This window comes from Triticum dicoccoides, chromosome 7A (assembly GCF_002162155.2).
Source record: "Triticum dicoccoides isolate Atlit2015 ecotype Zavitan chromosome 7A, WEW_v2.0, whole genome shotgun sequence".
Taxonomy (NCBI): domain Eukaryota; kingdom Viridiplantae; phylum Streptophyta; class Magnoliopsida; order Poales; family Poaceae; genus Triticum; species Triticum dicoccoides.
Window position 1 is genome coordinate 212,801,319 of NC_041392.1, and position 27,181 is coordinate 212,828,499.

Consider the following 27,181-nt stretch of genomic DNA (forward strand, 5'->3'; position numbering starts at 1 on the left):
TCTTGGTGCACGAGGTTAGCCTCATGGGAGGTCTGGATCTAAGTTCGGGGGTCGCCGCCCAGCCTGCAGCGCGTGGTTCGGTGATATAGAACCACTCTTTTTGCTAGATCTTGATGGTATCAGTAAAGGTACCCTCCGACTACTCAACACGGGGAAGCTTGCTGATCATCGCCCCCACAGTCCACCTGCTGGCCGTCGACTATCTTCGGCTTGACATTGAAGACCTTTAGCCACAAGCTGAAGTGTGACCGGACCTACAGAAAGGCCTCATAGATAACAATGAAGGCCGAAATATGCAAGAAGGAGTTTGGGGCGAGATCGTGGAAATCCAACATGTAGAAGAACATTAGCCCTTTGACAAAGGGGTAGAGCGGGAAGCCCAGCCCCCGGATGAAGTGGGGGACGAATACCACCCTCTCACCTGGCTGGGGCGTGGGGATGACCTGGCCCTCCTTCGGAGCCCGGTGAATGACATTGGCCGGGAGGTAGTCGGCGCCCTTCAGCTACTCAATGTCATCGTTGGTGACGCTGAAGGCCTCCCACTTGCCTTTCGAACCAGATCCAGCCATGGCCGGATTGAGGGGGTGGCTAGGAGGGGATTCTTGAGGGAGGATGGGTTAGGGTGCTGGAGCTCAATAGATTGGGAAAGCAATGGCGAGAGAGGAGGGGGAAGCGTGCAGTAGAAATAGTGGATGTTTTCCTTTTATAGGTTGTCTTAATACCAAGAGTTCCCTTACTGTGCCGCAGACTTCGCCACTTCCTGATATAATCATGCCATTATGCATGAGTGGGTAACCAAAATCATTGATCATATCCCTTAAAACATGGGGCACGATCTCCATATTGAAGGGACGTGCCAATGGGGGAACTACCTCGAACCGCAAATCAAGTTGTCACAACGGTTCGGTGTTGGTGGTCGGCTGTGACCTTTCGCCAAAAGTTGTTAGATGAGGGCACTATTCACACATGATCGACTGGCCTTCGAGGCTAAGTAACATTTACAATTCGGAATCAGGACATAATCCGGATAACACATGGCCGAACTTGGATAAGCAACCCTTGAAGATTTGGTTAAGGGGGATTGCTCGCCTGGCGTGAACACTAGGGAGGAAAGGAACTGGTCTACAAAGTCGATGGCTCCCGCACGTAACTTGGCTCCGAAGACTAGTTCAGGGGCTACTGAGGGAGTCCTAGACTAAGGGTCCTCGGGATGCCGACCTATATCTTATGGAGTCCTAGACTAAGGGGCCCTCGGGATGCCGACCTATCTCTCATGGGCCGGACAGGTAGACTGCTCTACAACTATTAGAAGGCCGGGCTATAAGGCGGCTCCGTGTCCGGACAGGAAACCTTTGAAGCCTTGGTGTGTCGTCCAAGTCAAGATAGGGAAATTGGCATGTTTATCTCCTTATTGTAACCGACCATGTGTAACCCTAGTACCCCTCGTGTCTGTATAAACCAAGGGGTTTAGTCCGGAGAGGCTAGAAGAAGAACCATCATCCTACACACCTAGGGTTTAGTTCATCTGATCTCGTGGTAGATCGACTCTTTAATCATCATATACACTTCAATATAATCAAGCATGACATAGGGTTTTACCTCTTCGAGAGGGCCTAAACATGGATAAACATCGTCTCCTTCGTCCCCTGTTCCCCATTGATCCAAGATCCACAACTCGGGACCCCCTACCCGAGATCCGCTGGCTTTGACACCGACAGTGGGCCTCCTAGGCCCTTGGGCAGGCCTGCTACCGGGCTCCTGTGGATGAGCCACCCTCGATGTAGTACACTATTAATAACCACATCTTCTTCCGCATCCAACATTTCCCTCTCAGAATTGGATCTCGAATTCGAGGATGAATCATCCAAAAATATAATCTTCATCGTCAAACCATCTTCACATACTGCGAATCTTATGTACATGAATCTATGCCGCTAAATCAAATCTATGAGAGAAGGTTGGGGAAATTTACCTCTGGGAGGCGGCGGAAGGGGTGATGGCAGAAAGAAGGTGTGGGGCTCCCACGAAGCATGGGAGTATCGGGAACGGCTCGACGGAGGAGACCGGAGCCAAATCATGGCGGTCCGGGCGGCAGTGGTGTGGCACCAAATGAAGGGGGCTCCGATATAAAATAATAAATGATATTGTCTAAAATACACCCATGATGATACCATGCATTGAGAATGCGATATCATAAACTGTATCATGTGCATGGCACTAGTATATTTGCAATTCTAGTAGAGCTGCCATATCGGCAACCCTCATCTTCCACATGGAGGGTGCCACATATGGATATGGAGGTTGGGAACACGACGCACAAACCTAGAGTAATCATGTATCATCCTCCATAAAAAATCCATTTCCACATTCAAATAATTCGATTCCCTCCTAATTTAAACATTTAGCACATCAAGGAAACATACAAATAGTTTTTGATAAGTTACATGAGAAAAAACATTTTATTGATGAAATGTACAAATCACATATTCTTGTCGTCCCTTCCTTTGAGCTTCCTGAATCGAATGGTCAAACCTCGTTGCATCGACCAAAAATCTAGAGTCATTGGATCCGTTAGGTTCGGATTCAACACGATGAACCGATTCTGCTCGGTTATGCGATGATCTCCCGCACGAACCTCCTTAAGTTGGACCCTACATGCCTCCATCTCCTACTACATTTGGAGCCTACACACGTGCATCCATTCCTGATGTCGTCTACTCTCTTGCATAGCATCCCATCCCACCCTCCTATTATTGTTCTTCTTCTCTTGCATCTCTAGCTTTTATTGCTTCCTGTTCTTGTTCTTGACATACTAGTTTCTTGCCCTCATGAAATCATTGATATTTTTTCATCGCATCCACCTCTCCTTCTCTCTTCAGCCTCAACCCTTCTGGATTCCTCCCTCCAGAACGACCCGTGCTTGATATCGGAGTGTTACTTCTTGGCACCTTTGCCCTTTCCTGTCCATCAACATCATCTATGTCACGTCCATATCTGGAGATGAATTGGCACCCTTCCTAGACTTTGGATTGATGTCATCATTCCTCTTCTTTCACTTCTCGCGCCCTTCCAACAAATCCCAACAATTTGGAGGCCAAACATGTTGCCCTTCGACTTGAACATTTATTTGTGCCTCTCTTGGGCTATGTCACGCTAAAACAAACAAATGCACAATTTGATGAGAATGCTCAAAGCAATGCAAAATGTGGCAATAAAAAAGAAGAAGATTGCTTACATATTGATCAATAGTGACACCGCTAAGAGGAGCGTGCTTCACTTGTTTCTTACAACCCGCCCAACTGTTGCACATCTCTTGAATCGCACCCCATCAATTTGTGAGAGATTCGAGGCTACGTTCCGGTCTCTGCCCAAGGCATGTCTTGCCATACCAATAAAAGCACAACATCCTCATCGGGCTTAAGTTGCTTTCCAAAAATGGCTTCTTCTTCGATGAGCCGGAGGCCTCGAATTGGTCATATTTTTGTTGGGGAACGTAGTATTTCAAAAAATTTACCTGCGATCATGAAAGATCTATCTAGGAGATGCATACGGGTTCGAGAACTATGTAGACATGACTGAGACACATCTTCGGTCAATAACCAATAGCGGAACCTGGATGCTCATATTGGCTCCTACATATTCTACGAAGATCTTTATCGGTCAAACCGCATAACAACATACGTTATTCCCTTTGTCATCGGTATGTTACTTGCTCGAGATTCGATCGTCGGTATCATCATACCTAGTTCAATCTCATTACCGGCAAGTCTCTTTACTCGTCCCGTAATACTTCACCCCGCAACTAACTCATTAGTCACATTGCTTGCAAGGCTTATAGTGATGAGCATTACCAAGAGGGCCCAGAGATACCTCTCTGATACACAGAGTGACAAATCCTAATCTTGATCCATGACAACTCAACAAACACCATCGGAGACACCTGTAGAGCATCTTTATAATCACCCAGTTACGTTGTGATGTTTGATAGCACATAAGGTGTTCCTCCGGTATTCGGGAGTTGCATAATCTCATAGTCTGAGGAACATGTATAAGTCATGAAGAAAGCAATAGCAATAAAACTAAACGATCATCATGCTAAGCTAACAGATGGGTCTTTTCCATCACATCATTCTCTAATGATGTGATCCCATTCATCAAATGACAACACATGTCTATGGTCACGAAACTTAACCATCTTTGATTAACGAGCTAGTCAAGTAGAGGCACACTAGGGACACTCTGTTTGTCTATGTATTCACACATGTACTAAGTTTCCGGTTAATACAATTCTAGCATGAATAATAAAAATTTATCATGATATAAAGAAATATAAATAACAACTTTATTATTGCCTCTAGGGCATATTTCCTTCAATTTTATATCTTGGATGGAGTCATGTTTAAAAAGCGACAATGATGCACCCTTGAGATCAACATCATTTGTCTCAGAATTACCACCACAGTATTGAGAAATGTTTCATCATTGAGGCTCCATCCCCCAAAAAATTAGAAAAAAAATCACCATCACTAAATCAAAACACATTGATCATCACACATTCAATTGAACAAAAAACGTATACAAGGTATATGATGGCCTTTTTGCCTCATTGTTGTTGCAGATCTAGCGTATGACTGGGAAGCCACCCCATATTCGCCCCACCGTCGAGGCAAAGCAAGGTGGGGGAGGGGCGCGGGCACCTAGTTTCCCGTCTTCTTATATCCCTTCAGCACCGATGGGGGAAGGTCGCCACCTTCACGTGATGTCATCTGCTTTGCCATCTCTGTGTCGGGCTAGGTGGCAGCATGAACGAGGTGTTAGCCTAGGAAGTTGATATGTCTCCAACATATCTATGATTTTTTATTGTTTCATGCTATTATATCATCAATCTTGGATGCTTTATACACATTTATATGCTATTTTATATCATTTTTGGGGACTAACCTATTAACTCAGTTCCCAGTGTTAGTTCACGTTTTTTGCTTGTTTTTTTACTTTTCAGAAAAACAGTACCAAACAAAGTCCAAACACGATGAAACTTCGCAGTGTTTTTTTTCTAGACCAGAAGGGACCCTAGAAGGTTCAGGAGGAGGCCAGAAGCCTTATGGGAGAGCCACGAGCTTACCAGGCGTGCCCTGGGGGGGGGGGGTAGGGCGTGACCCGTGACCCCCATGCAACTTTGTTTGACCTAATTCCACCTCTATAAATTTCCAAACCAACTGAGAGCCACCCGAAACACTTTTTCCGCCGCCACAAGCTTCTGTTCTTCCTTGATCCCATCTGGAGGCCTTTTCCGGTACTCTGCCGAGGGGGGGAGGTCGACCATGGAGGGCTTCTACATCATCCTTGTTGCCTTCCGATGATGTGTGAGTAGTTTACCACATACCTACGGGTCCATAGCTAGTAGCTAGATGGTTTCTTCTCTCCTGTTGATCTTCAATACAATGTTCTCCTCGATCTCCTTGGAGTTCTATCTGATGTAATCTTATTTTGTGGTCTGCTTGTTGAGATCTGATGAATCGTGAGTTTATGATCAGATTATTCATTTAAAGTAATTAGGTTTTTTCTAAACTTTATTATGCATGATTGATATAGCTTTGTATTTCTCTCTGATGTATCCATTTGGTTGAACACCTAGATTGATTTATCTTCAGTGTGAGAGGTGCTTTGTAATGGATTCAATCTTGCGGTGCTCTATATCCCAGTGACAGAAGGGGACAAGACACGTATTTGTATTGTTGCCATTAAGGGTAAAACGACTGGGTTTATTCATATTGGTTGAATTTACTTTGTCTACATCATGTCATCTTGCTTAAGGCGTTACTCTGTTTTTCATGAACTTAATATCATGGATGCATACTGGATAGCGGTTGATTGGTGTATTAATAGTAGTAGATGAAGACATGAGTCAGTCTACTTGTCTCAGACGTGATGCCTATATACATGTTCATTGCCATGAATATGTCATAACTATCAGTTTTTTATCAATTGCCCGATAGTAGTTTGTTCACCCACTGTATGCTATGTGTTCAAGAGAGAAGCCCCTAGTGAAAACTATGGCCCCGGGTCTATTTATGTCATATTATAAAATTAAAAAAATACCTTGCTGCAATTTATTTACTTTTATTTTGTTTTGCAATTTATCTATCTACCTATACAAGATTTGATCCTTGCAAGTAACGAGTTCAAGGGGATTGACAACCCTCTTGCCCGCATTGGGTGCAAGTATTTGCTTTTGTGTGCGCAGGTGCTGTGTCACGAGACTTTGCGTGATTCTCCTGTTGGTTCGATAAACCATGGTTCTCACTGAGGGAAATACTTATCTCTACTATACTGCATCTCTCCTCCTCTTCGGAAAAAATCCTAGCACAGTTCACAAGTAGCAGCAGTGGCAACCTCCATCTGAGGCACATGAGAAGTGTCATCCACAGGGGTCGCAGATGGCGCGGGAGTCTCAGAGGCATGAGACACGCCCCAAAACGATGGAATACGACGCGGGCAGTCCATGCAATTAGAGGGACCGTGGATTGCCGAAAGCGATGAAAGACACTGCTACACCAAGGGAGGGGAGGCAACGGTGCGGAAGGGAGAGTAGTGGAAGCGGAAAATGCCATTTGCGCCAAGTCGTTTTTCGAATGGAGCGCGCTCTACATACTCCACCCCCACACATGGCAAATATGGAGGCCCACTGGTTGGATTTGGAGCGCACTCCAAAAAAATATGGCGCTCAAGGGCCGGACGACAACTCTGCTAGAGTGCGTTTTTGGGCCAAAATCACCATAATGACAACCATTATGGCGATCAGACCAATATGATTACTCTGCTAGAGTTACTCTAAGCTATTACCCACCGTGAAAAAGTCTATGTTTGTGCATTTGATAGTTGGATGTGATACCACCTCTTAAAACATTATAAATGTGACGACTGTAAATTGTAATTGAGTCTTTAACGTCTATATTTAAAGTGATTCATTCCTTGTCATGCTTGCAACTATGTTTCTTAACAATTTTTATAGCAAATACTTTCCAAAGCCAAAAGACTGTCTTATCGCCAGCTAAAACATAGTCCCACATGCCATTAGTTTAGTCTATGAGAGCAACTCCAATAGACATTCTTCCCCTCATAAACTGTCACTGTTAAGGAAGTTAAGCAAAAAACATGCAATATATCCCTTTTTTAATCCCCTCTTAAAAGCATCCTAACTCCCACACAGAAGGGGAGTTGTAACCTGTCCAATATTTGTGGCACACATGAACCACTTGATTTTTTAACCACAACCAAGTACTCGTCGTCGCTAGCTTGCCCCGACCACCACCGCCTTGCGCCACTGGACCACTGAAGCGCTCCGATGACCATCGTAGGGACCCCCACTTACCATGCCTTTTCACACCCGCCTATGTCGTCTGCACCACCGCGTGGGCCTCGCGGCTTGGCCCTAACCTCACCATTCCGCACAACTCCACACGACGACGTGGTCCATGCCCGCTCACGCTCCGCGTGGTCCACCTTGCACCAAGCACGCAGCCCAATATGTCCCAAGCATCAGGCACTACCTCCTTTCTCAAGTACCGACCTCGGGCCCCAAATTCCGCCTCCCCGTCTCTGAGCTTCGCAAAGCTGCACAAGACAGAGAAAGATTAGAAAGAAGATAGATGGGAAAAATAAATAAATAATGGATGTAATGAAATAAAAATAATTAGCCTGCCGATATGTTGGCCCCGCATGTTAGGTATATAATGAGGATTGTATTACTCCCTCCATCCGGGCTTATGAGTCCGATCACAAATTTCTAGGTCTAACATGTATAATATGCTAAAATATATATGCTTAAGAACTTTATTTGATGTTTGTTACGCTAATCACGTCGAGGACCTAAAAACCAATCGTGTCCAACATATAAGAATAAAGACAATATTTGGGATTTGCTAAAAAATATCTCATCAGTAATCCAAAAAGTGTTATAGAAGCAGCCTAATAATATAAAAAACGTTATAGAGACAATATTGGGCTCCTTTGAATCAAATTGGTTTCATAGGAATTTTGTAGGATTACAATCCTTAGGGATATTTCCTATGTTGCTTGTTGGTTGTTTGATTCATAGAATTGATCCTATAGAAACTTGTACTAAGGATTCACTTGTACTACATTCTACAAAAAAATCCTTTGATTTTACTATAATGCGATCAAACAAACAAGTAGATTGAGGTAAGCATGAGTTTTCAAAATTCTACTCTCTCCGTTCACTATTAAAGACGTTTTAACTTTTCTTCTAAATGAGATGTATGCAGACACATTTAGTGTATTTATACACTTATTTGAGTCTGTACACTTTTGTAGAGACACATTTTATCTTATTTGTACACTCACTAAAATATTCAAAACACCTTCTAATGTTCCTATTCTGCGTTTTTACAATCCAGCGCATCAAAAGGCCATTACTGGGATATATGCTATATGCTCCGAGGCCGTCCTCCGTTTCTTTTTGCGAGAAGGCCCTCCTCCAATATGCCAGAGGCCCCGGCTGCCAGCCCCGTCGACTTCTCCGCCGCCTCCTCTTTCTCTTCCCCAACCCCAACTTCCCCTCGACCCCGCCCCCTCGGCGAGCCGCGCCGCGCCGCGGTGAATGCGATGGCCACGGCTTCGTCGGAGCCGCTCCCCAGCGGCGAGGAGGGGGACGAGGATGCGGGGGCGAGGATCGATGACGACCTTCGCGGCATGTCGGACCAGGCGCTGAAGGAGAGGTTCAAACGCCTACAGGACGGGCTCAACAAATTCCCCGGCGTCCTCCCGGACGGTGGGAAGAAGTACCGCCGCTCGCTCCGCGCCGTCCGCGGCGAGCTCGACCGCCGCACTCGCTTGGCCTCGGACTCGGCCTCTCTCCGGCCACGGCCGCGGCCACCGCGTCCGCAAGGCCGCCTAGGCGAGCCGGTAAAACTATTTTCCAGTTCTGTATTTATTCTCTTGGTGCGCGGCCGCGTGGATTAATATTTTGATCTTTGCCTTGGTTCCTCCGAATTTGGGATTTGGGATGGGTCTGCCTTGGGGTAGATTGGAGAGGTGGGGTAAAGCTTTAGGGTTCTCAAACTCCCGTTCCATAAAATGCCTGCAAGCCATAGGCATTTGTGCTTTTTTCTAAGGAACGGTAGGGGCACTGCCAAATTCTATAAGCAGGAGAAAAGGCACAGCCAAAACCTACTAGCCATGGTCACCAAAGGGCCACCCTTGCCATATCAAAGCACCAGGTCGTAGTATCTTCCTACTTGGCATAGGAAACAACTTGTATCGAGGCATAAGCAGAGTTAAAAACTTTGAGCATTCCTTTCCTTCCAAATGTTCCAAAGGGTGAAAGTTTGATTTCATCTAAAGCTATTCGCTCCTTCTCAGTAACATATGCATGGGCCTTGTCCCACCAATCCTGAATGCGGTGGTTCCGCGGCTGTGGCACGAGCGAAGTCTGATTTTTAGCGGAAAGTCCAATAGAGAGGGCACCTAATGGCCGAAGCATATTACCATGACTCCATGAGAGCCGCATAAGGTGATCAACCTTGAGCAAACAGCTGATCAGAGGTGAAGATTTGCTTCTGGAAGGGCAGCCAAGTGATAAATCTGCACTTATACAACAACAACAAAGCCTTTAGTCCCAAACAAGTTGGGGTAGGCTAGAGGTGAAACCCATAAGATCTTGCGACTAACTCATGGCTCTGGCACATGGATAGCAAGCTTCCACGCACCCCCCTGTCCATAGCTAGTTCTTTGGTGATACTCCAATCCTTCAGGTCTCTCTTAACGAACTCCTCCCATGTCAAATTCGGTCTACCCCGCCCTCTCTTGACATTCTCTGCATGCTTTAGCCGTTCGCTATGCACTGGAGCTTCTGGAGGCCTGCGCTGAATATGCCCAAACCATCCCAGACGATGTTGGACAAGCTTCTCTTCAATTGGTGCTACCCCAACTCTATCTCGATATCATCATTCCGGACTCGGTCCTTCCTCATGTGGCCACACATCCATCTCACATGCGCATCTCTGCCACACCTAACTGTTGAACATGTCGCCTTTTAGTCGGCCAGCGCTCAGCGTCATACAACATTGCGGGTCGCACCGCCATCCTGTAGAACTTGCCTTTTAGCTTTTGTGGCACTCTCTTGTCACAGAGAATGCCAGAAGCTTGGCGCCACTTCATCCATCCGGCTTTGATTCGATGGTTCACATCTTCATCAATACCCCCATCATCCTGCAGCATTGACCCCAAATATCGAAAGGTGTCCTTGTGAGGTACCACCTGCCCATCAAGGCTAACCTCCTCCTCCTCACACCTAGTAGTACCGAAACCGCACATCATGTACTCGGTTTTAGTTCTACTAAGCCTAAACCCTTTCGATTCCAAGGTTTGTCTCCATAACTCTAACTTCCTATTTACCCCCGTCCGACTATCGTCAACTAGCACCACATCATCCGCAAAGAGCATGCACCATGGGATATCTTCTTGTATATCCCTTGTGACCTCATCCATCACCAAGGCAAAAAGATAAAGGCTCAAAGTTGACCCATGATGTAGTCCTATCTTAATCGGGAAGTCATCAGTGTCGCCATCACTTGTTCGAACACTTGTCACAACATTATCGTACATGTCCTTAATGAGGGTAATGTACTTTGTTGGGACTTTGTGTTTCTCCAAGGCCCACCATATGACATTCCACGGTATCTTATCATAGGCCTTCTCCAAGTCAATGATGTATCTCTCCATAAGTTGTCGTACCAAGAAAATGGCTTCCATGGTCGACCTCCCAGGCATGAAACCAAACTGATTTTAGGTCACGCTTGTCATTCTTCTTAAGCGGTGCTCAATGACTCTTCCATAGCTTCATTGTATGGCTCATCAGCTTAATTCCACGATAATTAGTACAACTTTGAACATCCCCCTTGTTCTTGAAGATTGGTACTAATATACTCCATTCTTCTGGCATCTTGTTTGCCTGAAAAATGAGGTTGAAAAGCTTGGTTAGCCATACTATCGCTATGTCCCCGAGGCCTTTCCACACCTCAATGGGGATACAATCAGGGCCCATTGCCTTGCCTCCTTTCATCCTTTTTAAAGCCTCCTTGACCTCAGACTCCTGGATTCGCCGCGCAAAAACGCATGCTGGTCTCATCAAAGGAGTCGTCCAGTTCAATGGTAGAACTCTCATTCTCCCCATTGAACAGCTTGTCGAAGTACTCCCGCCATCTATGCTTAATCTCCTCATCCTTCACCAAGAGTTGGCCTGCTCCGTCCTTGATGCATTTGACTTGGCCAATGTCCCTCGTCTTCCTCTCTCGGATCTTGACCATCTTATAGATGTCCCTTTCGCCTTCCTTCGTGCCTAACCATTGGTAGAGGTTCTCATATGCCCGACCCCTTGCTTCACTGACAGCTTGCTTTGCGGCCTTCTTCGCCATCTTGTACTTCTCTATGTTGTCTGCACTCCTATCCAGGCATAGGCGTCTGAAGCAATCTTTCTTCTCTTTAATCGCCTTCTGGACATCATCATTCCACCACCAGGTATCCTTATCTTCGCTTCTCCTTCCCCGGACACTCCAAACTCCTCCGAGGCCACCTTACGAATGCAAGTCGCCATCTTCATCCACACATTGTCCACATCCCCTCCTTCCTCCCAAGGGCCCTCCTTAATGACCCTCTCCTTTAACGCCTGAGCTACCTCCCCCTTGAGCTTCTGGAGCTAGTTGATGCAGCGGTGAGGAGAGGTGTTGATATCCCTTGTGTCCAAGAAACCAAATGGAGGGGACAGAAGGCGAAGGAGGTGGAGGATACCGGCTTCAAGCTGTGGTACACGGGGACGGCTGCAAACAGAAATGGCGTAGGCATCTTGATCAACAAGAGCCTCAAGTATGATGCACTTATGTTTCGACTTTTCCGTCAGCCCTCCAAACCGCATCCTGGTTGATGGGAGTTGAAGGACCCTTCGAACTTCACCCTATATGCTGAGCGAGAGGAGTAAACCTCATCAGCCGTCCACCTCCAAGTGATTTTGCGTGGGAAAACGGAGCGGGCAACGACATGGAAAAGATTAGTGATACACGAATTTATGCACCTGCCCCGCGTGCTGAAGCGGTGGTATGCTTCTGTGTTCACCAGTGGTAGAATTCCATGTTATCATCTTGCTTGTGTATGGCGGTAGTTATTGAAAACAGCAAGTTTTTATTTCATTTCTGTGGACAATGATAGTTCCTGTATTTTCTACCTGAAATTGAAATTAAAACCTCTCCTACCATCCGTTTTCTCTTTCTTTTTACCACAGACAGCGTTAATCTTTTAATCTGTTACTTTGGTGACAAAATAGCAGCAGCTTTCCGTCTTTCTTTCCATATGTTTAAACTTTCCCTAGAGTCAATCAGCGAATCATGGCCTGTCTCTGATTAAGGAGAATCTGTAAAAATTTAACAAGAATTGCCTCATGTGATATGTAAAGCGGGCTAACCATAGAGGGGTATATTTGTGTTCTTTTATTTTTAATCCATTTTTTTAAATTTTAATGCATTTGAAAGTTGGTTTTTGTGATATGCCAACTGAATAAAATTTCCACAAGTATAGAAGTGATATTCTTCTTCGGCTATGGTGGTTGCTGGTTCGCCAGTGACCACTGGTGTCGTTGGATGGGCCTTTGCGTGTCGATCGGCCGTCGCCACCTTGCTATGGTTGTGAATATGCACAGTAAGCGTTCTGAGCTGTATAGCACTCTAAGCCTAATCATGGAATGCTCCCTCGCAGGATGGCAATAGAGGTGAACGGATGATCCAGTCAAGTTGTGCAGAACCGTCTGGTATGTGATTGATTTACTGTTTTGACAATGTATCACATTTGAAACTTTCTGCACACTACCATCTCATGGAAAATCCATTTTTGGAATACTTGTTTTCATTACATCAATTTTTGTAGTTGGGTAATAATTCTAAATAGATATCGTGGACCTAAAATCCCTGCCTGCTTATATTTTTTAAATGCTCCATCTAATATTATTGCTTACTGCAGTGCTACAATGTTATTTTACCATGTTGGTATAACTTCTTTTGGGTCTTTTTCGTTTGTCCTCTTAAGAAAATTGCAAGTTACGTGCTGTACTTAATAAGCCATCTAGTACAACCTAAACCATGTGCCATATTGATCAAATGCACATGAATAATGATCTAAGTTAGTCACCTCAGTGCCATGCAATTTTTGTATTTTGCTATTGAAATTGATGAAATCAATAAATACTCTAGGTAAAGAAAATGTGCCCAAAGCTGGAGCTACTATTGTCAAAATGTGTTGTGCCCACAGCTATATCAAAAACCGAAATGAATGCGTTTTGAATTTACTCAGACTTTATATTGGTTTCACTATGTATAGTTAGGTAAGCTACTGTCCGACTTGATTAAAAGATTGAACACCAGAAGGTCTGACTAGTCGTCATATCACATTTCCTAATAAACTCATAACATGTTGACCATTTTTCCAACATGAATTTCTGTTATACTCGTTATTAATTAATTTGCTGTTCAAAATTTTAATTTTCTTTACGACTTGTAGGTTTGTCTAGTAAATGCAATGAAAATCATGGAGTAACCAAATCTGATTTCCTTTCCGCATTTGAGGTGGATGATGAGGTAATTAATGTGTTGCATGGTAATTAATGAGTTCCGTGGGTTAGGCTTGCCTCGTATAATCCTTCCCCAGACTCCACCTGGTGTGGGAGCTTCTAGCACTGGGCCTGTGTCCTATGGTACTTAAATCTGTGTATTTTGTGCAAGTGTTGAATTTTCTGTACGTTAGGCAGGCATCGATGTGGAGATAACAAGTATATGCCCTGGCAAGACTAAAACGCCAGTAGAAAATAAAGGGAAGTCGTATGAAGTGAGTGAATCTTGCAAAACCAATGCACAACCAATGCCTCCCAAAGTATTATGTATCGACAACTCAATCGACGTGGAAAATATGTCTTCTGACGATGACTTCAAGGATAACGGCGATATTAGGATACGTGAAAATGCTTCCACACCTTCTCGGAAAAGGTTAGTATGTACATGCTCTTCTGTTTCACTGTGTTAACCTGCACGTCCATTTGTTTTAATTGGTAATGATGTGTTGTTAACTAACTTTAAATAGTCATGGCTTGCTGCACATGGTGCATAAACCTATCAAAATTCTTATTCTTCATATGGGATAGTGATAGCTTCCATGGTAGATGTAAAAGGTTCTGTTAGATAACTTACTACTTTTAGTGAATACCAAACACACCGACTTGAAGATACTACTACCAGGAAATACAAAATTTATGATTTGAACTACAAGGGCTCTCGGTGTAGTTTTTAGGAGTACAGAGGAGTCAAACTTGTTTAATGTTTACATAATATCTGCCCAAGGAAAGCTAGGCAGTGTGCTTGAGTGGTCAATGCATGCTATTGGTTCAAGGAAGGCAGATTATTGCTCTCTTGTTCTCAGCTTTGTTATTATTTTCTGATCAATCAATTCATTGTTTGAATGTTGTTTTGTCCATCATTGTCAAATTCAAATACAATACATATTACTCAAAAGTACAAGGGCAAACTGACATGGAATGAAAAGGGATACACAGCAAATTAACAAGAGAACATGCGGTTCTTCAAATACTCTGATTTAACTTCTGCAAGGATATTTCCAGTATTCATCAGTCATGTCCCTATGCATTCCCCAGTTACTTCATCTGTTGTGTAACATATCCGACTGTGATTATACCGCTGTCCTTGTTCAATTGTATTTTGCTGATCAATTGGTAGACCGCTGTATATATGACCACATCTCATGCATGCATGGTTGTGCTAATTTTTATTATCTATTATGTGAACTTTTCATCATTGTACTGAATCATGCAACCTACCTGTGCCAGGAAAGGAGATGACTCAGTTAACTTCTCAATGCGATTGAGACCAAGAAAGGTTTGTAAATACTTTTTAGTTTCTATGAATTTTACCATCATGACCGTCAGTGTGCTCTTTTTATGATGATTATTATTGAAGTATTAGGATTGACAGAGCCCCAGCTGCTCATGATTTTGGCAGTAGATACTAGAAAAGGGGTTTTGTTTTAAAATGACTCTCATACTGGTTAATAATACGGAAATATTACTAGAACTTAATATTCTGAGGAAAATCATTGAGTGTAATGCTAGCGTCACCTTTTTTCTCATGGGCCAATATTGGACCTTCAACCTGTGGCCCTCTACAGATATTTATAAGTATCATAACATCAACATGTGACCTTTCTGATGGGGTTGCGTCTCGTTGTATCAAGCACTTTAGACCGACAACCATGTTGTTGAGGTTCAGCTGCATATTATCCTCTGGTCCAATGCAAATACCCAATGTCGTTTCTAAGAGCACGCTGGTCAAACCGTCGGCATGACCATTAGTTTATATACTTCCCCCATTCCCAAATACATTGTCATGGTCTTCGCGATACAGCTTTGGCTGTCCAATCATAATACTCAAGTGTATGGAAGTATCTTTCTGTGACGATTCTATACTATTTCTGGTCAATGTATCTACTTTTGGCAATGGTTTCTAAAGCAATATTTATTTGTGAATGGAGGTAGTAGCTAATTTAGTTTGATCAGAAAAAAATTACGTAGTCATACTTGTGCACAAAATTACGTAAACGTAAGACAAAATTGACTGCTGTGTGCTACCTATGTAAACACAATGGCTGCCTTCATCAGTTCTGCTACATTTTTCCTCTGTACCATATGGCTCAGTATAGGCATTGTGTTGTCATATTATCCAGTTTTTCTTTGCCACTTGCTTAGTCTCTGTTCCTGGGTGGCGTTCAGGCGCGTAAGTGCCGATGGAGATTTTTTTTTTCAAAGTTTATGCTACTTAATCCAAATGAGTGACACCTCCATTAACGCGGTGCACACTTACAGATTTTTGGTAGAGAATTCACCTGTAGTTGTAGGGTGGCAAATGTATCGGGTCATAATTACTAGCTTTGTGGTTTGTCTGGATCTGGGCTGCAGTTTCTCTGGTCGTGATGCACCACTTCCTAAAAATAAAATTTGTTTGGGGCTATACATCTTCAGTTACTGAAACCGTAATTGGGTTTGCGAAATTATTAATTCTGATTTTCTACAGATCATATGAGTGGAAAGGACAGACACAATACAGTGTAATGCACGATAATGCAAACACATGCTCAAGTAGCCATTCAGGATCTTAATTCTTAAGATGAAAAAGAAGTATAGAAGACAAAAAAAGAGAAGATGTCCATGGCCACTTTGTGACATTTAATTCGGGAGCAGATATAGGATAGGAGTGGGAAAACCCGACATCTGAATGTATTTTACCAGATTGCGCCTGTACATAGTTAAGGCGATGGGCCCTGATTGTATCCCCATTGAGGTGTGGAAAGGCCTCGGGGACATAGCGATAGTATGGCTAACCAAGCTTTTCAAGCTCATTTTTGGGGCAAACGAGATGCCAGAAGAATGGAGACGGAGTATATTAGTACCAATCTTCAAGAACAAGGGGGATGTTTAGAGTTGTACTAATTACCGTGGAATTAAGCTGATGAGCCATACAATGAAGCTATGGGAGAGAGTCATTGAGCACCGCTTAAGAAGAATGACAAGCGTGACCAAAAATCAGTTTGGTTTCATGCCTGGGAGGTCGACCATGGAAGCCATTTTCTTGGCACGACAACTTATGGAGAGATACAGGGAGCAAAAGAAGGACTTGCATATGGTGTTCATTGACTTGGAGAAGGCCTATGATAAGATACCATGGAATGTCATGTGGTGGGCCTTGGAGAAACACAAAGTCCTAGCAAAGTACATTAGCCTCATCAAGGACATGTACGATAATGTTGTGACAAGTGTTCGAACAAGTGATGTCGACACTGATGACTTCCGGATTAAGATAGGACTGCATCAGGGGTCAGCTTTGAGCCCTTATCTTTTTGCCTTGGTGATGAATGAGGTCACAAGGGATATACAAGGAGATATCCCATGGTGTATGCTCTTTGCGGATGATGTGGTGCTAGTTGATGATAGTCGGACGGGGTAAATAGGAAGTTAGAGTTATGGAGACAAACCCTGGAATCGAAAGGGTTTAGGCTTAGTAGAACTAAAACTGAGTACATGATGTGCGGTTTCAGTACTACTAGGTGTGAGGAGGAGGTTAGCCTTGATGGGCAGGTGGTACCTCAGAAGGACACCTTTCGATATTTGGGGTCAATGCTGCAGGAGGATGGGGGTATTGATGAAGATGTGAACCATCGAATCAAAGCCTGATGGATGAAGTGGCGCCAAGCTTCTGGCATTCTCTGTGACAAGAGAGTGCCACAAAAGCTAAAAGGCAAGTTCTACAGGACGGCGGTTCGACCCGCAATGTTGTATGGCGCTGAGTTTTGGCTGACTAAAAGGCGACATGTTCAACAGTTAGGTGCGGCGGAGATGCGTATGTTGAGATGGATGTGTGGCCACACGTGGAAGGATCGAGTCCGGAATGATGATATACGAGATAGAGTTGGGGTAGCACCAATTGAAGAGAAGCTTGTCCAACATCATCTGAGATGGTTTGGGCATATTCAGCGCAGGCCTCTAGAAGCTCCAGTGCATAGCGGACGGCTAAAGCGTGCGGAGAATGTCAAGAGAGGGAGGGGTGGACCGAATTTGACATGGGAGGAGTACGTTAAGAGAGACCTGAAGGATTGGAGTATCACCAAAGAACTAGCTATGGACAGGGGTGCATGGAAGCTTGCTATCCATGTGCCAGAGCCATGAGTTGGTCGCGAGATCTTATGGGTTTCACCTCTAGCCTACCCCAACTTGTTTGGGACTAAAGGCTTTGTTGTTGTTGTTGTTGTTGTGCCTGTAAGATTAAAATAAGGTAATTACTTGGTGCACTGTACTACATCTATAATCTTTTCGAAAGAAGTTCAATCTTCCAAGGACAAAGCGAATTGGTGTGACAGCTGCAGTATGCAGTTCTAAGTGTAAGCTGGATTTTGTTGCACTTTTGCGGATGGTGTACTACACTCATCTGGTACATCCATGAATTTTTCTGAAGGTTCTAGAGGCAGTAGTGTGCAATGTCTACATGTAAATGTTGGGGCAACAGGCATGGACCATGGCACGATTAAGCGAGGGGATCAAATGAAGATAACCGTCACCAGACGGTGGCCATCTCCATTTGATGCCGCCAGTAGAAAATAAAAAAAATACTGATCTACAGGAACAAGCAAAGTCAAATCACAGATCACCTTTATCAAAGAAAAAAATTTAAAAATATGGAGAGAAATCATCTCTGAAAATTAACCTGGTAGCTTTCTTGCGGCCATCTGAAAGAAAAATGTAAAAAGGGAGCTGCAAGAAGAAACTAGATGAATTAGATATCAATCCCAGCATGTGAGCTATTGTCTCCTACTATTGCTGACAAGACGCAGGGAAAGCTGTGTGTCATAGGGCCATGCCTAATAAAAAACATACTTTCCTTCTGGAGTGATGGTAGTATCTGGGTATGCGTAGTAGCTAGGAGGAACTAGGAAGTCATAATTTTGAACCATGATGTGCGTGGCAGTTGTTAATGAGAGGATCATGATTTTCGGGGGAGTGCCAGAAAATAAGAAAGAAAGAGCGACTGTTTTCAGTACTAGCAAATGATTAGGATTGGTCTTCAGTTAGATGTTAGGTCTGCTGTCCTGCAATTACAACAACTTTCTTTTTGGCAGTAGTGATTACAACAACCTAATACAATTTAAGTGCTTTTACTTCTCTTTTTGGGGTTATTCTTGATTATTTTCTTAGTGAATCATACTGTAACCAGCTAACCATTAGTAAATATCTGTCCGTGTCAGCTTCTACAAAGAGTAAACTAAGCAAGTTATGATTTGCTTGCAACTATGACGAGGTAACTCTTCTGACAAGTTTGGTCTGATTTTTGCACCCGTTCAGGCTCAAGAGGTGGTTCTACTCGATGCAGATGCACACCATTCAGAATCTGCAGAGAAGCCAACCACTAAACGGTAATAATTTGTCAATTTCCCATGTGTGCTCCGATCCTGGGGACAGCGCAATTTGTGTGGTCAACCTGAGACTTGCTATATGAAATATAATAATATTATGTATGTTTAAAGTTTTTGAGATTATTAACTCAATTCTGATACTTCATTAGGGATGCAATGAAGATATATTATCCTTCAAGGTTAGCATTTGAATTCTTTAAAACCCACCGAGCTTAATGTTTTTGTGCACAGTTGATGATTATTTTCTTTTTGCCTTGCCGGCAGCGAACACTCAAATTCTATTGAGCTTTCTCATGATGACATAAAATGCCTTGAGCCTGAATCGTTACTTTCCTCAACTATAATGAACTTCTACATTATGTAAGTATCGTTCTTTAGTTTCTAGATTCCTCATTCATTTCCTTTCTCGTAACAGTTGAAGTCATAACTATACATCTTGTAGGTACCTGCAAGGACCAATGTCGTCGATTAGTACACAAAGAGGCAAGTATCACATTTTCAATACATACTTCTTCAAGAAACTTGAAGCCCTAAAATCAAAGGTAACTCTGCAGTAATTTCTAAATTGGATTGTCTTTACTGGCTCAGTATTCTATACTTTGATTGCTACAGTTGCTATGTTCTATTCTAGTACATAACTGTCACGACCTAGGTTACGAAGGGGTAGGCCATGGCTGGCGTGACAATAACCCATACTGGGTTTGCAAGCTGAGCACCTAGAAGGCTAGAACAACGAATATGCTTGATGCTTCTCTTGGACAAGTGTGATATGTTGTAGAATAAGAAATAATTTTCTTATGGAAATGGCAGACTGCTGTGCATTTGATCAAGGAAATAATGCTTCTCATCCGTGCAGTGCCACACAAAAGATCCAATTTTTTCATTCTTATTCACTGCCCATTTAGGCACAGGAAAGGCTGTGATGTCTAAGAATATGAAAAATCTTTGTCTTATTTTAAGGCTTATTAAGTATTAGGTTCTTTGTTGCCCCTTGTCTGAGTGCAGCATGTCATGAACAGAGCTTTTTGGACTGTACTGTCCGTGCAAATATATAGTACAACTTTACAAGGATGAAAGCACATACATAAACCTCAGCCCAAGAAGTGTAGAGTGAGGGAGGGGAGCAGCAGCAGCAGCAGCTATCATGTGCACACATCAGCAGTAGCACAAATCAGAACATCTCGCTTCTCCTAACGGCAGAGCAGCAAGGAAACAATCTCGGGCATCCTCTTCTCAACCAAACAGCAAACCAGCGACATGCAAATAGTCAACATCATGCGTAGTCCCAAGGAAACAGGAATGCATCCAGAAAGTGGCCCAGACCAGCATGCGGACAGCATCGACCAAAGATGTGGCTCGTTGGCAGGGGCTGATGAAAAAAGGAACTGGTGGCAGCAACAAGCATATCTAATTAAACAGCCAATTGGTCTTATTATCTAAACCAATAAACTGCAAGCTGAAAGTTAACAATGCCATTTTATCTGACTGAACACCATCGACCAGAGACGTGGCTTGTTTGCAGTGGCTGATGGAAACAGGACTGGTGGTGCTAAGAAACATATCTAATTAAACAACCAGTTGGTCTTATTATCTAAATTGGTAAACTGCAAGCTGAAAGTTAACAATGCCATTTTATCTGACTGGATGGTTGCTTAGGCCTTTGCGTAGCATATGGCCATAAGCCGCATGTCGTATCAGCATGAGTAGCAACTTGGTAGATTTAGGAAAACTAGTGTGACCTGGTTGGTGCTTAAATTTACAAGGCATGTATCCACACAGCGGAAGGTACATGAATTTTCACAAGGCATGTACCTACACAGCGGAAGGTACATGAAATATAAAAAGGGTAATTTATTTTTTTTGCATTTGGGTTTTACTATTAATCTTTTATCCGTTGGGTAAATACACTGAGGATGTGCGTTTGTAAGTACCTTTTTCATAGTAAATTGAAGATTTGATGTTTATCTCAGCTATAAACATGTGGTCATGTCTTATATTTTCAACTCATTTTGCTTTCTTATTGTGAAGGCAGACAAGCCTTCTTACTTCTTAAACCTGAGAAGATGGTGGAAAGGCATAGATATATTTCAAAAGCCATATATATTATTTCCTGTGCATGCAGAGTAAGCAATTTTGTCGTCTCTTTTCCTAAGATACATTACTTTATATTGATATTGCTATTTACTTGTAGGGTTATACATGTTTTATAGAACTTCACCGCATGTGTATTTTTGATAAAATGCAATTGAGTTTGAAGGTGGAAATTTACATGTTTATAGAACATTGTATAGATTGTATCTTTTGAGATTCCTATAACTTCTACTCATGGTTTCCACATTTTTTTTACCGTAAGGATGATTTCTACGGATATTTCGTTGTATCTCAGCAACCGTCGCTACCAGTTAGCATTTTGAAAATACATTCCTGGCTGGTGATTCTCTGTCCATGACAAACCAGGATATTATTTCTCAGAGATTCTGAGGCAGAGTTATAAAAACTGATAAAATCTGGTTCCTGTATAACAAACCAAATGCTGGATATGGTGTATTTGCAGATTTGACAATGGATTAATGTCAGTTTTAGCTTATATCATAATTAGCTACTCCCTCTGATTCAAATTAATTGTCGCAGCTTTAGTACAACTTTGTATCAAAGTTGTACTAAAGCTGTCACAATTAATATGGATCGGAGGGAGTATAACATATTGTGCTCGGAGATTGAGCAATTCCGCAAGATTACTGGTGATATTTACCAAGTCATATCTTTATGAGGAAATCTGGGAGCTGGCTTGTTTCCGTTTCTAGCAAAATTGTGGGGACTACTGGAACCCTGGTCATAACGAAGTACTCCCTCCGTCCGGAAATACTTGTCATCAAAATGAATGGAAGGGGATGTATCTAGACGTATATTAGTTCTAGATACATCCCTTTTTATCCGTTTTGATGACAAGTATTTTCGGATGGAGGGAGTAGATGCTATTGTGCTTGTTTTTTAGTATAAAAACGAGGCCAACGGGGGGAGGAGCCCCTCCGCCTTTTTAATTAAGAAAAGGGTGCGAGACATACATTTGAACTCATGGGTTCGAACCCGCGCCGGCGTGGAGACCACTGCGCTCCAACCACCGGGCCAAGAGCTCATCCATGCTTTTTTTTTTTAGTTTCAGTTGATACTTGCAGACTTAAGAGTGGATGTTTATAGAGAATAAGGTGCACACGTATTTCAAAATTAAACTTTGACCATAAATTAGACCAACCAAATCTGAGTATGTACAAAAATTATCTCGTTGAATTCGTATTCGGAAGAAGTTTTCAGTGATATAATTTTTAAGTCACGACATAATATATTTTTAAGTTGGATTTTGGGATGCGTGCGCGCCTTATTCATCGGAATAGAGGGGATATATATTTGTTGTAAATACTAGGAGGGAGCTGTCTGTAAAAGGTAACTCCTATGTTGCCTGACTGGATTCAAAACTTTACTGCAACATGACCCGATCATTGATGCATATTTTTACCACATATGCTAGACTTATGCGTTACTTCAATATTCTGTTAAAAGGCTCAGGATGTTTTGTTTTTGTTCCAAATGTTCAGTACTCATTGGAGCCTGGTGATTATATGCATGCCAGCAAAGGAAGATCAATCAGGCCCCATTATACTTCATTTGGATTCACTGAATTTCCATAACAGCAGATTGATTTTCAGTGTTGTTGAGAGGTAAATAATCTTGAAAGTAAAAAAAGTTGATGAGTTGTACTGCTTTGTTTTGGCGTTTGGCTTTTATTTCTGCAACATAACGACACAAATGGGATACATGCTTCTACTTTATTTCCTCTATTCTTTTCATGCAATAGACCCAAAGTGGTCGGCCTCTTCCCCGGACCCTGCGTAAGCGGGAGCTACATGCTGGGCTGCCCTTCTATTAAAGTCTCATTTATTTCGTACATTTTTGCATTTAGAAGTACATCTTCTGGAACGTAGACACTATTATTTTGGCATACCATTATTTTTCTTGTCTAGGTGTCAAAATTTCATGATATCCTCAGTGTTCTGCTGTATTATTTTCATTCTAGTTTAAAATGATGTATGTTCATTTGCAGATTCTTAAAACAAGAATGGAATTACCTGAAGGAAAATGGGTCTTTAGCAGAATGTCCTATACGAGAAACAGTGTGGAAGAAACTTCCTCGTAAAATTGAGAAGAAACCAATTGCGGTAACTTAAGATCTTTTTATGAAATGCATGTACTGAGATGTGTGCTTTGAGGTTAGCTTTAGCTGATAGAATGTACCTATTGCAGCATCCAACAGTTTGTGCATCACTATGTCCATTTCGAATCTGAATAACAAAACCGTTATTAGATTCAGTCACTCAAGAAAATAGCATCGGACCCACCTGTGCTTTTCATTTGCGTATTGACAACCTCTTGGAATTCTCGTTACAGTTCATACTACTGAGTAATTTTTTAATAGCATGTATTGTGGTTGAGAAGGTATTATTTTGGCATTCCTTTCTTAAGCCTCCACGTCATCTAGAGACTAGAGATGGCAATAAAAGCATGCTATAGAATTTACCTCTTAGTATTATCTCTTCCAATTATTACTCCCTCCGTTTCTTTTTAGTTTGCATATAAGATTTGGTCAAAGTTTTGTAAAGTTTGACTAGCTTTGTAGGAAAAGATATCAACATTCACACTATCAAATCAATATTATTAGATGCATGATGAAATTAATTTTCATAACATATAACTTTTGTATTGTAGATGTTGATATTTTTTTCTATAAACTTAGTCAAACTTTACAAAGTTTGACTTTGACCAAATCTTATTTGCAGACTAAAAAGAAACGGAGGGAGTATTTGCATGCCTCTATAATTATGTGGTGATTAATATTCAGTAAAAAGCATGCGACTACTAGATGACATCTGGATACAATGGAGAAAAGCATCATAGGCATGAAAATATCATCTCTTAGATAAGAGAAGGCACACTCTTCCTTTAATTTCTCTCTCTTCCAACTCAGCATGCCGACATCGTCCCATTGTGCATCCCCTAAGATATTGTCAAATACAGGCTGTAAATTGCTAAGTGCATGTATGCAGTGATTTGTGAGTTCAGGATATTGTCAAAACGAAATTATGGGTGGGCATCCAGATTTCTTATAAGTGGACGCCCATAGTTGATTACATATGACGCTGTTATATCGTCTGCACTATAGATGGTGTATTTGTCTCTCCATGCTGTGATCTTGTAGCTCTTACACTCTTAATTTTTTTTCCAGGTTCCCCAGCAGGAAAATGAATTTGACTGTGGCCTCTTTGTTCTGTACTATATGCAGCGGTTCATCGAGGAGGCACCTGAAAGGCTTCACAAGAAAGACCTTTCTATGGTGAGCCACTATCTGTTAGTGTGTTGACCATTCTATGTTCGGTGTGTTTGACTGCTTTCAGAACACTGAACTGCATGCGGATATTCCTTGCTCATTTTTTCTCTAATTTCTGTTAGTTTGGCAAAACATGGTTTCAACCTGAAGAGGCTTCTGCATTGCGAAAGAAAATGAAGACCCTGCTTCATCAGTTGTTTGAGGAAGCGGATCCCAGTAACGACAGTACATCGGAGCAGACAGCGTGTCAGTCGCTTTTGGAAGTTAAGCCTGCAAACAACGTGATGGAGCTGGCAACGTCAGAACACCCTTTGGAAGTCAGTTCAGCTGAGGTGATACCAACGTCGGAACACCTGCTGGAAGTCGGTTCTGCTGAGATGACACCAATGTCTGAACACCCTTTGCAAGTCAGTTCTGCTGAGATGTCACCAACGCAAGAACATCCTTTGGTGGGCAGTTCTGGTGAGATGGTACCAGCGCAAGAACATCCTTTGGTGGGCAGTTTGGCTGAGATGGAACCAACACAAGAACATCCTTTGGTGGGCAATTTGGCTGAGATGGAACCAAAGCCTTTGGTGGGCAGTTCGGCTGAGATGGCACCAACGCAAGAACATACCTTTGTGGGCAGTTCGGCTGAGATGGCACCAACGCAAGAACATCCTTTGGTGCGCAGTTCGGCCGAGATGGAACCAACGCAAGAACATCCCATGGTGGGCAGTTCGGCCGAGATTACGTCGCAGAAACCTTTGGAAGGTACTTCGACCCGACCAACTAGTTTTGAGCACCCTTTGGAATGCAGCTGATTGATGTTACCACCTTTGGAGTGACTTACGTTACCCGTAGAAACCGAAACCGGCTCGGAATTGTATTATAGATGGGAAGGTGTTGTAGCCTGCATCTGTAGGCGACTTCGAGGGAGGGGTGGTGTTGCATGACTGAACGTTGCAGTTAATGTATCCGCGGGAACTTCCGTGTATATAAAATATCAGTAGGAGAACTGGTGGGTGTACGAGTCGCTCAGGGTGAACTTCATCTGTTCTTTAGTTATTTATAGGCTAGGCTGGAAGAGGTCAATAAAATCTCAGGCTTTGATTAGACGATGTTGCACAAGCCGGTTGGCGAGTTGCCTCCTGAAGCCTTAAAAGAGTTGATCTACACGGTTGCTCCTAGTTCATGGCTGCAGTAGGACTAGTTACAAGGCAACACGCTCGCCTGCTCGTCTCCTCCCTCAACCAGTTTGATCCAACACGACCAAGAATACACCGGCGATTCGCCTCCTCCCAGCCATTCGTGCCGACTGATGTGGCGAGGTGAGTTGAGGTTAATTGGATTTGGGGATTTTAATCAGTGGCCACGCACGCACACAAATTTGTGGCATAAGAATTCACTCCTCAGATTTGGGGATTTTAATATCGGTTTGTAATCTGTAGGGATATAGAAAATCGATGATTCCATTGTTTCGAGCAGCTTCAATGAAGAAAACCCGACCTCCGCTCAGTTAGTTCAATCATTTCATATCAACGGATTTCAGTCTTAAGTTATCAAATTTTCAGACATGAGGTGATTTTTGGTTCCTAGAGCAAGAATTCAGAGAGGGACCAAAAATCTCTATAAGCACTCTCCATTATTGGTTCCTATAAGCACTCTCCGTTTCTGGCTCAGCATCTGGTGGTATATTTCCTCGGATGGATTGGTTAACGAGTGCGTGTGAGGCAGCGGGGTTTGGTACAGGTCCGAGGTTCGACCCCCCGGAGAAACTGCCGAATCAAGAGGCCAGATATATACGGGTTTGGTATATGAGTGTTCTGAGATCGGGCTGAATTGGGGAAAATAGCATACGAGATCAGCCACATCCCGACTGCTACATAAGTTCACTCTTGGGTTCTAATGGGCACAAATCACCGTCCAACGCGTCAACCCAAACAGATGAACGTTTGCCTTTTATCCGCGAGCAACCCATTTTAGACCCAAATTCCCCCCTCTCCCGCGCGCGCTATTGTCCATAGTGGCGGTTGGACGCTACGTAGGCCGCGGCCCGCACCTACCAACCTCCCCAACAGCTCGCCGCACCCGACGACTGCTCTTGCCAGTGTTGGTGGTCTGTTTTTGCCGCTGTCATGGTACCCCCATGACCACGCCACCTCCACCGCCGTCGCAACACTGCAAGTTCGGCGTCCTCGCTCACCGGTCGCCTCTAAGCCGACGGGCCTGCTGGCTCGTTTGGGAGAGACGCTGAGCTCTTCACCGGTCGGCTTCTAGCTCCACGCCCGCAAGGTGTTCGACGTTTCGCCCGCACGGTACAAATGATAGTGACGATGAGTACTTTTTCAACAACTTCATTTGCGATTTGGATAATTCGTCGTCCGACGATGAGGACATTGTGGTTGCGTCTTTGGTCGTCCATGATCACATTAGTAGGCAGCGACTGATGTTTAGGGGGTCGATCCCGGGGCATACTCCGGCGTTGAATTGCAACAGAAAGAGCGGCCATTGCCTACTCTGGAAAGATTACTTCGAGTCCGCTGACCCACTCTTCAAAGATAACCTATTCCGGTGCCACTTCTGGACGGGTAGACATGTGTTCAATCGTATCCGGGAGGGGGGTTGTGGCTTATGAAAGGTTGGTTTCTCCTCTTATCAGAAATGCACTGCATCTTTTGTGGACACTTTCATTTTTTCTAAAAATTTGACCAAAAAAAGTCATGAATATGTATTTTTCCTGTAGTTTTTAATCTGTTTGAAAAAAGTTTTAAACTTTCCCAGAATGATCAG

General features: G+C 43.2%; 1 protein-coding gene across 2 annotated transcripts; it reads left to right on the forward strand.

Annotated features, from left to right (window-relative positions):
* Window positions 1-8,498: 8,498 nt before the first annotated feature.
* LOC119327889 (ubiquitin-like-specific protease 1D) lies at window positions 8,499-25,821 on the forward strand. Of its 2 annotated transcripts, XM_037600962.1 has the most exons (14): window positions 8,499-8,925; window positions 12,766-12,817; window positions 13,564-13,640; window positions 13,807-14,045; window positions 14,900-14,948; window positions 18,959-19,029; window positions 19,179-19,208; window positions 19,294-19,389; window positions 19,472-19,571; window positions 21,058-21,152; window positions 22,623-22,745; window positions 23,129-23,243; window positions 24,308-24,415; window positions 24,532-25,821. In XM_037600962.1, exons 1-14 carry the CDS (start codon window positions 8,503-8,505, stop codon window positions 25,210-25,212), a joined length of 2,259 nt encoding a protein of 752 aa, XP_037456859.1. In that variant the 5' UTR covers window positions 8,499-8,502; the 3' UTR covers window positions 25,213-25,821. The 2 variants fall into 2 exon arrangements, with proteins under 2 accessions (XP_037456859.1, XP_037456860.1); XM_037600963.1 differs by lacking the exon at window positions 13,564-13,640 and having other exon boundaries at window positions 13,811-14,045.
* The last annotated feature ends 1,360 nt before the right edge of the window (window positions 25,822-27,181 follow it).

Bases quoted from the DNA above. Each gene is read 5' to 3' on its own strand.
- LOC119327889 (XM_037600962.1), top strand. From the start codon at position 8,503: ATGCCAGAGGCCCCGGCTGCCAGCCCCGTCGACTTCTCCGCCGCCTCC. The intron at 8,926-12,765 runs GTAAAACTATTT...GCTCCCTCGCAG, and splicing joins AAGGCCGCCTAGGCGAGCCG to GATGGCAATAGAGGTGAACG. The intron at 14,949-18,958 runs GTTTGTAAATAC...GCACCCGTTCAG, and splicing joins TGCGATTGAGACCAAGAAAG to GCTCAAGAGGTGGTTCTACT.